The sequence below is a fragment of the Nothoprocta perdicaria genome, unplaced genomic scaffold (genome assembly GCF_003342845.1).
Source record: "Nothoprocta perdicaria isolate Ctin4 unplaced genomic scaffold, notPer1 scaffold_74, whole genome shotgun sequence".
Taxonomy (NCBI): Eukaryota; Metazoa; Chordata; class Aves; order Tinamiformes; family Tinamidae; genus Nothoprocta; species Nothoprocta perdicaria.
Genome location: NW_020456021.1, coordinates 1,829,214 through 1,841,437, shown reverse-complemented (window position 1 = coordinate 1,841,437; position 12,224 = coordinate 1,829,214). Strand labels below are relative to the sequence as shown.

At 34.8% G+C, this 12,224-nt stretch overlaps 1 protein-coding gene across 42 annotated transcripts in view; it reads right to left on the bottom strand.

The window, feature by feature from the left end:
- The window catches only part of LOC112957610 (regulating synaptic membrane exocytosis protein 1), a 192,057-nt gene that overhangs the window by 67,903 nt on the left and 111,930 nt on the right, over positions 1-12,224 (bottom strand). For 16 of the 42 annotated variants that reach the window (XM_026051288.1, XM_026051289.1, XM_026051293.1 and 13 more), the window contains one exon: positions 1,263-1,375. The exons of 17 other annotated variants lie outside the window; for them this stretch is intronic. In XM_026051288.1, the coding sequence (XP_025907073.1) occupies positions 1,263-1,375 (113 nt within the window). Of the gene's footprint in view, positions 1-1,262; positions 1,376-3,362; positions 3,434-9,836; positions 9,867-12,224 lie in introns of those variants that run through there. 9 more of the 42 variants (XM_026051286.1, XM_026051287.1, XM_026051292.1 and 6 more) reach the window with 2 other exon arrangements.

The window sequence follows — 12,224 nt, the reverse complement described above, 5'->3', positions numbered from 1 at the left end:
TTGTAATACATAGAAATCAAAACATAAGTCTGGAATTCTTCTGTACACAGAGGACATGTTGCAAATAGGGCTCCTAAGTCATCAAAGGCAAAACTGACCAAAGCTGTAATATTCTCTCAACAACTGCTATTCTGAGCCCTTATTTTTAAGGCATGCTGTTAAATGTGTCTTTCTGTTTCTTACAGCACATTTTTACATTTATACTGCCATCCCATGGTTCCTTATTGTAAATACTGCAATCCTGGAATTGTCAATGGCAGTGAAAACCCAGGATAGCAGGAATGCTGCCAGTGGACAAGGGCTGCTCTTGTCTTTGCCCATTATTTATACTGTGTGCACAGTGCTGCATCTTTATGAAAGAAACGTGACATGTAACTAAACATCTTCCCTCACCAGCTCTGAAAGTGAACCCTCGCAGCTGGGCCTCACTTACCTTTTTGCTAAGGCTAAAACAAKTTTAGCAGCTACACAGAAGATGCAGCTCTAGTTCCTCACTTCTAAGAGGGGAATCAGATACAGGAGACATTTTCAACAACTTGTTCAGGGACCCATACAGTTATACAGTTATACAGTTTATAAAGTTATACAGTCGTGGAATACCATTTGAGCATTTTATAGAACAAACACTTCATATAACTTCATTCTTTATGAAACTTCATTAATGCAGTTTCACATATACATGTAATTACTAGAGGTAATCTTGATATTTTCATTAAAAAAGATGATCAAAACTCACAGTAATTAATATGTTTTTCCAGAAAGGAAATACTTTATCTGTGACAATATTTGTATGCAAAAATACTATATTAATATGAGAACAGTCCCATGAAACAAGATCTAACTCTGCCTAGGTCTCTGTGCATCAGGCAATAGTGAAGACCTGGAGAAGAATAAAAAAAGAGGGCCAGTACACAGCAATACTTCCATGGTCCTCTTTTTCAGCATCCAGGGATTTACAGGCCATGGAATTCTTAAGTGATCATGACCTGACTTTGTTTAACCACTGTTGGTCAATTTTGCCTCCCTGAGATGTTTTTTTTAAAATGTTCTGCATTTTGCAGATTCATTTTAGGTGACAACAAAAACTAAGGCTACTGCACTTCAGATGGGACTAAGAAGGATTTTGAAAAGCTATTACTCATAGATATTTCTGTCAGGTTTTATACACAGTATTCTCGAGGGTTATGTATTATTTTCAAGAATCATTTTTAATCCTTCAATTTTCAAAAAAAAAAAAAAAAWMATCATACTACTAACTTTACCTTGGTATATTGCTCACGCTCATGCTCTTGACTAGAACCAGACCCTGATGTCTGATTATAACGGTGCACTTTCATTTTCATCTGTCTCGTGCGCTCCTCCACTACTAAGCTTGCTGCAAAAACACATAATGAAAAACAATTAAAAAGAGCAAAAAACTTTTGAAAAACAAATGGTTTAGTGCCACTTTTAACTTATTTCCATCTCAACAAAACAAAGAAATGTACGAACATATAGTACGAGCAGGGTGTAAACACAGAACGCAGGAGCACTAATGTCAAGGATCAACCACTTCCATTGCCAACAGTCTTTACCTGAAAATGGACAGACATCCCAATTTTCTATACATAATCAAGCTGGTGCAATAGATATAAAAAGAGCAAAAGAATTTAGGAGATAGGCGGAATTATAAACCTGTTAAGCCCTCCGGATACAGGGGATATAAATCCATGGTCATCTAACCATGCATTTGCTTAACTGTACAAAGCATCACAGCAGCGTTATAAGGGTTAATACATCAAACATGCACAAAAATTTTCTTTTGAAATAATTAGCCCCTACTTCTATCTTAAGACATGACTGCTTACCAAAGCTATAAACTATTTTAAAGAGGAATAACTTGTCCATTTAAATAGAGAGTAAAAAATACAATAAATTGAAGAAACTTTCTAATAACTTTGTTTACAAAAGAAGTCCTTTAAAAACACTCTTTTTCGATCTATAATATTCACTCCTATTTCAAAGAATTTTTATGTTCTCATATTTTCATTTTCTCTACTAGAATATTTGCTTTAAAATATCTAATCCTAAACCCTCAAGAAGCTGTAGTGCTATAAGGCACATCTTAACTTTGAACAAATTATAACAATTATTATGACAATTAATGCTACCTGTGTTTGCTACAAGAAGATGATGTTAAATAGAGGAAAGATGTGTATAAAAACTCCTGTCCATTTGCGAAAGCATTTCCTCATTTATTCTTTTACTCTTCRATATTTTTTTGGTTCTTTTATGAAAAGCTTTTTTAAAATAAGTTAACCTTTGTGATTAGCTCAGGGATATTCTACCATTCTTAAACTTGGTAGCCCTATAAACACAAAGCAACACTCATAAAATCCAAACTTTTAAAACTGACACTCTGTAGCATTTCTAGAAGTTGACCCAAATATACATCACTGAGTAACTATCCTAAATTACAGGAACACTCATTTATTCATATTTATTCATCAGTTTTCACATATTATAACAAACCAAAAGACATAATCTTTTTTTTTTTTTTTTTTTTTTTTTTTTTGTGTGTGTGTGTGTGGTTACCAATTCAAAACTGATATTTATGTAGAAAACCTTTGAAAAAAAATGTTCTTCTGCTTTTGGGTCAACCATAGATTTATGAGATTTATGAGACTCTCTCTAAAAAGATTAATTTTAAAAGACCTTAATTTTGTAAATTTTATTTTTGTAAACAATCTAGTTTGTAAATGGCTTTATAAACCCCCTCGTCCCCAAATCAGTGACAAGTGAAAGACACTACTAAAACAAAACAAAACAACCAAGCAAAAAAAATGTAATCAATTTGCATTCAAATATACCCAGAAAATTTCAAGTACCTGAAAAATAAATAGTCTGTCATGTGTGTATAGATCTGCACTGGGGATTAAGAGATACCCAAATTATCATATATTATGCTAGTTAACTGCAGGATTCTTTATTTACTTTTGTTTGTACTTCAGAAGTAYATAGATACACAAAGAAAGCCATACACAGAGTCGTAGATTTTAAACTCTGTGATATTGCCCTGTAGAGTGTTCATGAAAATCACAGAATGTCTGTGCACTGGTTGGGTATGAAAAAATATATGAAGACATCACTTTGAAAAATATGTTGTTTTCATGTCCTACTTACACATTTCTTATTTAAAACAGGAAAATTAAATATAGCAAATTACATTAAAGCTCTGCTACACATACAAATTTAAGGCAAGAAATAAAGTTATCATAGTAATCTTCAGTCTCCCACACTGCAGAGGTGACTCTACATATGCAGAATGTCATACTGGGCCCAGCGAGTACTCCAGAGGACCAATTATGTTGGTAAATGTGTACCTTAATTGCAATGAGTCCAGTTCCACCATCAGATATGCAGGCACAGCTCCAATTACTTCAATGGAAGTTGCATGGAGGTATCTGAAGGCAAAATTGATCACTTTAGGTGAAATTTTTAAAGATGGCCTCTTATTTTATGGACAGATATGAAAGGATTAAGATAGGTCAATTAGTGACTGAAGTCAAAAATTTAGATATCTTAATCCTATCATACTTGCATGGAATAGACGGAGAACGTAATGTAAGAGGGAATATTGAGACCCCTTTAAAAATTTGGCCCTGTGCACGTGTACTGTGCACAGATAGTTACTCTAAAAAATAACCCTTTCATTGTGTGACTTTTAGGTGTTATGCTCTAGAAATTGTACATCACACTAAATAATTTGTATGAAATAATGTTACTCTATTACTTATGATACTTGACAAAGAATATTCCATTATATAATAGAAGACATTATCTCAGTGATTATGCAAAATAACTGTTGTAGTCAAGGCTGGGTAAATATTCAACTTTAACTCAGTACTCTCTGATGTGTTTTAATTCTTAACCTTAACAGAATTTAAAAATCTGTATTTTAATTCTTAACCTGAAACCCACAGTTTTGTCCTGTTTCATTTTAATATATATCACTATATAAAGCAACTTGAGAATAACTAATGAAGACTGTGAAGAAAACTCCAAATTTCCTAATGGAGAAATCTGGTTTTATGCAAGGAATAAAGTGTATTTAGCTCATTAATCGGCTCTTAATATATTTTCAAAAAAGCAAATGTCTGATACTGTTTCTACTCCCAGAAAATACAACTGTGTTCTTTTTTACTTTGCTTACCATGCATATCTGAGCACCTGCTATATCTAATTGAATTCTGTGGTGGAAAGTTYGGCCAACTCAAAAGGCAGCCTGGGCTACACTTTACATGTTTATCACAAGAAGCAGAAACAATCTGAGACAGGAACAAAAGCACATTGCCAGAAGCTCTAACAACCATAGCCAACATCATCATGCAATCACATTGCTTTCTTGGAACACAGATAAGTACCACAGGTAATGCAAATTTGACATAAAAATACTTCAAGACCTTTAACTGACTCTGAGAAATATTAGGGTCTGATTTCCCCTAGGCTATGAGTATTGACAGAGTGTTTTTCCTGGAGCTCTTGAGAGGCAGGATCATGCAGTAATTTACATACTGAGGCACTGGAATCCCAAGACCTCTAAACTCTACACTGTCCCTAAAACTAAATTAGTGGTACAGCTATCATCAGGATCAGTTAAGCCAACACGTCACCGCTGTGTCAAAAACAAACCCTRATCTCTTTAGTAGCTGCTGATTCAGATATGAGGTGAATTAAGAGCACAACTAATTTGAAGAGTACTTGGACTCTTAAATAAGCACGTAAATAAGAGCAGCAAGTTTAGCACCAAAGGTTTTACTACAAGGCGCTTACAGTTTCTTCTTACCTAAACTACATGAGAGTTGTGTAACAACGATGTACACATACAATCAAGCCATGCAGGAGAGAAAAGACAGACATAAAAATGGAATAAAAATGTCAAATTCCATCAATATGTTTATAAACCGATCTGATTCCTTGTATTCCCAAACTACAAAGAATTAACTTTCCAACATAGTTCCTGCACAGTCTTTTATCCGGCAAACAAATCTCCCTTAGCTATTACTTAATTATTCATCTCACTGCTAAGTCATCTTTAGGTTTTACAGTTCTCTACCTTTTTTAATTGATAGCCTATAAAATACATTATTTCTTTTGATTGCACATCATATATGCAAAATATGCATATCCATAATAAGTTACAAAGAGGAAGCAGGGAAGAAACTAAAGGAAATGGCTAGGGCTGTCTCATTTGCAGCCTACAACCTACTTTCAGAGAAAATCAGGCGAGGCCAATAGCTCCTTTTTCTTRAAGGAGATGGATATTTCTTAATTTTTCTAAAAGACTATCTTTTTACTAAAATTTATACATTGGCTAGTTGAAACTAGAAATGAAACTGAAGTAATTTTGACTTTTTATGTAAAAAMAATACAGCTGCCTTTATAGCTCTAGTTTTTCGTTCCCAAACTTACATGTTTAGATATTCATCTCTTTCACATCAAAACAGTTAAAGACTGTCTACATTCTGTGGACTTAAGAAAACTATGGATCTTGACAATAGATAACATTTAAAAAGAACTCAAACATTTGAAAGAAAGGCTTAAAATTATTTTAGCATTAACATTGCTCTTAACATTGCAGTGTGACCATCTTGATTCTTGACCACCCCCAAATTCCAAGCCAAACAATCATCCACTAAACACCTGAACATACTATACATGTACCACCAGGGAAATGTCACTATATCTGAAGTGGTGACTTGCTGCTACCTAGCAAAYAAAAAATCAAGATATTAGAAGAAAAATTTTAGCAAAGTATATCAAAATAAACCTTTATACTTAAGAAATATAAATCTTTAAATGCCATACAGAGGAAAAAAATAAGGAGTTTCAGGACATTAGCAAACTCTTGGAAACTGGAAGATACTCAGTTTATCTACATAAGGTCAAGAGATTCAGATGCTTTAGTAAGACCATGATTTCAAGCTTAGAGTTGATGAAAATGATTCAGAGAGAAGTCATGAGAATTACATGAGGTTAGAAAACAGAAATCAGCTAAAGAAAAATTAGACAAGTAATATGATCTATGTTTGAAAAGTCAGGTAGTTATTAAGCACTAAATCAACTTTCCATAAATTTTCAGWCATTATATTAAGTGGAAATAACTTTCTAGAAGGGCAGTATTGCTCAAACACAAGTAGGAACTTAATGCCACAACTACAAGTGACACTTTGCTCTGCTTCATTTATTGAAGCAGATAATCAGAGTCATGTTTGCTAGTCTGTCGAAAAACCTATGAATGTTCTAGTATTGGTTATAGCATTTCCTGTAAATATCAGCAACAAACACAGATTTTGCTTTTGAGTACATTTCTGCACCAGGTGGCAAAACAGAAAGGAAGTATGGGCAAAAAATCCAATTTGGAAATCCTCCAAGTCTTAGTTGCACTATTATCTTCTGGAATAAGCTTGGTAAAAAGAAGAAATTGGCATCAAGATTTCAGATGGCTGTAATGCTTAGTGGTAGATATCACATGTTCTTTATGATGCAAACATTAACTGAGAAAGTCTGAAAGTCAAAAATGACAGAAAGATTTCCATACACATGGAAGCCATTGAAAAGTAAATCGAAATGAAATTTTATCTCATAAAAGCTATTTCACAATAACAATGTATCAGGGCACTCCTGTACTGCCCYGGGTATTTTTATGATGGCTTAATTCACTGCCTAAGAGCAGTGCTAACTCCCACTGTGCCTTTAAAGGCCAATGCATAAACAATAAAATGGATTTCATTTGATCTTCCAAGGTACACTGGGAAGTTCAGGACTTCCACAGATGCTATACTAAATATGGGATTAATGGTAACAATTAGTGGAACCTACTGCCATACAGGCTACAGATCTGTCAGTTAGCAATGGAGACCACATCTCTGCTCTTGTGCACTTTTTCCTCCTGATTTATACACAGTCAAGGAAACAGCAAGTTCTGGAAGCTTCTCCTTATCCCAGAAGCTGGTACACAGAGATCTGACCATGCTTCACCCTTAGTGTTCGTACTAAGAAGAAAAGGTGAACCAATGACAAAGAGCTATGGTGAGACCTTGAAGCATGTTCAGCTGGCCTTTTGCAAAGGCCAGGACCTCGATCTCTCTCTGTTGTTTAGGTGTTCTTCAGATTGAAATCAGAAAAAAAAAGAAGTGATTTTTTTCACAAAAAAAAAAAGTGACGAGAAAGCAGAACAGCAGGGAAAGTTGGATGGGAGAATTATCCCTTGGAGTGGGGAAGGGAAGTGAGAGGGATCAGGAGTGTTCATGGAAGAGCTGGCTGTATAACAGAGAGGAGAGAACTGAGGATGGTAYTGAACCCCAACAACATGGGGTTCATACTTCTTTGCAGCCTTCAGGCAGAATTTGGCAATGTGCCCACACAAAGCATTGTGCTTTCATGACTTAAAAATTCACAACAAACTCAAATGCAAAATGTAAAAAACATCCTAAAATTTGAAATCATGAGCAGATAAATGTTGAAAAATCCATCTCTTACTAACACGCAGATATTGTATATGATATGTTGTCATGCTCTGAAGCAGGTCCTGCATCCTGGATCCCTGGACCTCACTAGGATGTGTTGTGGCTCCTTTTACGATTGGTCCCAAGGGTTATTTCCATGGGAGCTGACATGACTCTTAGTCTCTTCCCAAAAGAGAAATGTGGTATCACCAAAACACAGATTCAAGYTGTCAAGCTGTGAAATGAGTTTGAGTCCTCCAGTATACACAGAAGCCTATCGGTGACTTWTGAGTTTAGCAACTTACTCTTGAAGGAAGATATGCTAATATAAAAAAAAAAATGAACTGGCTGTTGCAGCACTCAGTTTGCATTTTTTCCTCCAGCAGTTCCAAAGAAAAATGAAAAAGTTTCTATTTAAAAGAAAACCACAAGAAAAATATATACTTTTTAGAATTTGAAAAGAAATAATTTCCTGACTTGGTCAGCAATCCAAGCACTTTAACAAATTGAAGATCTTACAGTGACCCGTTCCTACTGATTAAGTGGAACAGACGCTTGTCTTGTGTATTTGTCTGGTTGCAATATTCGTCACTTCTGTAGCATATGCTCTCCTTCACAGTTATTTCTCTTTTCTTGTCATTCACTGATCTCTACACCTTCCATCTCCCATTCATTTATTGTCATTTATTGTCATTCTTTTTATCTCTTAATCTTCTCTACCTAAAGTCAGAGGTGACAGTGGGTTACTAGTATCAATCAGTTAAGCTTCAAGTTATTCCCAGTGCCCATAACTGCCACTGCTCCACGTTCTCCTGCCTCCAGTAGCATTCAGCACTATCCTGCCTGGAAAAACCCTTGAGCTAAAGGAATCTATATCTGAAAAGAYCCCATTGTCTTCCATCAACTTCCAGAACCTGGCTAGGTCCCTGAGAATACAGTGGAAACAACTTCTTAGACAAACATACAGTTAGGAAGGCATGTTCCATATTTCTGCCTGAAGTGAATTGTTTTTAACAAAGAAACAGTGGCTGCTAAGTGACGTCTCGGAAGTTGAAAGAAACTTAAAAAATAAACTAGAATGACTGATCTGTTTGAGAGGAATATAAAGACAGAATAAAAGCAAAAATGATGGACTCGAATATTTTCTAAAATCAGCCATTCTTAGTGCCATTAATACTATAAAATAACCTGTAACAGTGGATATCTGATTTCAATACTATCGCTTTTTTGTCTATTTTTTTTCAGATCACGATGAAAACATTCTTCAGCATTGACATGGACATTGGTGTTCTTACTAAAASAGCCACCGCATTTTATCTAAGAAACTATGAATGGATCAGGGCGATTCATCCTTTCACAAAGTGCAGAAACTGAAACAGATATTCTGATTCAAATCCATTAAACGAAATAGTTTTGGTCCACCAAAGCCTAGATTTACAACAAAATTTCCTCAGATCTTAAGGATTCAGTACGGAAAATCAGTAAAAGGCTGTCTGTGCTATTAGTGTTTATGAGGTCCAGTATTTTTCTAATAGTTAACTTTAAATAGGGTTATCATTCTTTCCCTCTCCAAGTTTCATCTTRATTTTGAGACAGCTCTTAGATACAGAAATAAACAAAAACAGGACTTATCTGCAATACTGTCTGGATAAGGACAGATTGCACTATTCAGTGTCTGGAACAGACTTAAAGATGCAGCTTAAGACTCACTGATTGCTAGATATGACACAGATCATGGAGAATTCATAGGAGGCAAAACTACACCTGCAAGAATTTTATGTCTGATTGCAGATACCTGCCTTAGCTCATGCTTAGCATTCTGAAGAGTTTAAGGGCTTCTCATGAATTTTCATAATAAAGCACAGGTCATGCTGAACTAACTTATCTTCATAATGTTGCTGTGGGAAATGGATAGTGTCTGGTCAGCATCACTTTCAACTATTCCTGACCTCAGACCTATGAAACATCCTTCTCAGATGCCTGCAGTCATGGCTGCATCATTACCATTATATCAGAAGCAGGCAGGCAGACCTTAACAGCAGCTTAGGTAAACTCTTCRTCTTTGAATAAACTTTAACCCAAACTAGCAGGTTCTGAGCTATGTAAAACATCATGACTACTCCTGTTAAATCCAAAACACACTATTTCCACAGGAAAATCAGACATCACAAGAGAAAACCCTTTCAGATTCTGAAGGAGATATTAGATAGCATATAGAAATTTAAGAACAAACCATATCACTGGGTAAACACTGTTAACTAAATATAACATACTGACATGGAATATATTGAGGGAAAAGCCAGTATTAACAGTTGCCAAACATTTTTAAAAAATCATGTAAATATTTACCTTTCGTGGAAGAGTTAAATTTCTCTTGTTCTTCAATGAATTAAATGCACGGAATGATGGAAACAGAAAAAGAAATCAGCAAATTTAAAGTTAGATAAAGAAATGTGTTATAAGTGACAATGGCATGTACAGTAGGCATATTACAGCATATGTAAAAGTAATGTAGAAAATGAAAATGATAAACCATGACAAATAATAAAGCCTATGACTTCCTCTTTAAAATTAACAGCAACAATGAAGTCACTAAGATCCAGATTGTGGATTCTTTAAGCATTCCGCTATTTAGCAGTATCGTCAAACCCAACTTTACGAATGATATCATACAATCACTTTAGGTATCTAATTTCTGAATCATACATGTTTTTAAGCCTTTTTTGATATGAATGAATTTTACATATTTACTTCCTATTAATTGCTACTCAAATTTCTTGACTATTGAAAATGAGACTTTAAGAAAAATAATACGAGACATGGATTAAATTGCAAGAGTCAACAGCGCTCAGAGAAAACGCTCTTCATAGAAGCACAGAATCAGAGAATCCTTAAGGTTGGAAGGGACCTCTAGAGATCACCTAGTCCAAACCCCCTGCTCCAGCAGGGACACCCAGAGCACAGAGCACAGGGTGGCATCCTGGCGGGTTTGGGAGATCTCCAGAGAAGGAGACTCTCCAACTTCTCTTGGCAACCAGTTCCTGTGCTCTGTCACTCTCACTGTCAATATTTTTTTCCTTAAGTTCCTGTGGAACTTTTGGTGTTTCAGTTTGTGGACATTTCCCCTTTCTTATCACTGGCCACCACTGAAAAGACTTCAATGCAAGTAAAGATTCCACAAGCTGCCTCAGAATATGTAGTGTCACCTAATAATTTCCAAATAAAACCAGAAATATGAAGACAAAAAATCTAAAATTGAAATGACATTCTTTTCCTTTGACACCTCAAATTTTATACTGATTGATTTGAAAAGAAGATTTTAAATCACAGAGTCTGATCTTTTCCAATTACTCAAGCAAAACTCTTACTGGCTGCAATGAGACTTCAATGATCAAAAACATATACATAAACTGTTTTTCTCTAACTAYTTATAATTTATTTTCTTAAGATGAATAATGATGAAAAGATATTTGCAGCTCAAATGTATTATTTAACAGCATGCTGTTTTCTTCACATGAAATTCTGATTCTTGTTTGTTAAAAGGAAACTGAACATCAAGACATTTCATTCCTCTGTGTTGTGAGTATCTATCTTTAGGGATTTGTATATATATTTAGATGAATTTACACACATGAATTTTATAAAAGTAATCACCATTAAGTTTGGAGCAGAGTCTTCAAAGGGGGGCTTTTCCTCATGAAATAACAACGCACACTCATACATACACACACACACACATACACATGCACACTATTCCACTTGGATACAAGATATGTACAAGTCTTATGCAGATTTTTTCTAATACAGGTTAAAATACTGCAGCACTGAATGCAGSAATAATTCTCTCTTTCTCTGGTCATATTTCCAGTTTTTTAAAGGCCACTGCATACGACTTATTGCTTTGTATAGAAAAACACTAGTTCAAGATGTTTACAGATGCCCTTTAGATGCAAATAGGATGCTGATTATCACAATCCTTACTGTCATTATAGCACTTCTGAAACATGAAACCAAATTCTTGAGCCTATGAAATACAACTGTCCTGTAGAGTCAAACAAAAGCAGACACAAGAAGAATGACATTTGTCCTGAATTTGCTCTGAAAGATCATTTCTAGAAAACCAACAACCATCACACATTTATCTTGCTGATTCATAAATGTCAGTAGTACATAGTATAGCTTTTCTTATTCACTTTTTAATTTCTGTCCTAATATTATCTACAGCAACAAGCAGTGTAGAAAAATCCTCTAGATCTTCAATCTGTATTCATTTGCTTTATCTTGTAAGATGATTAACTACCATGTAAAAAGTGCATAGGCCCACCCTATAATCCTATTCAAGCAAGAATTCCTGTGAATCTTCATAGTTGCTATGACAAAGAATGAACTGAGTAAAGATAGCAGAAATGAGTTTTATGCAAAAGCACCATTAAAAAAAAAACATGCAGCTACACAACAAAGTTGTTAGATAAATGGCACAAAAAATAAAGTTACAGCAGAATCCCCACTCCTCTTATGATTTGCAAAGTTCCATTCAAGCATTACCCAGGTAATAAACACCAATGAAAATCTCTTACAATTTGGCACAAGATGATATATTGAGAACATGGTATTGTCCTTACCATGGCTTAGAATTTTACTGCTTTAGCCATTGAGTGGAAATACTTTTATTAAGTTCTTTTATAAGATTGTCAGGAAAAGAGAAAGAAAGAAAGAAAGAAAGAAAGAAAGAAAGAA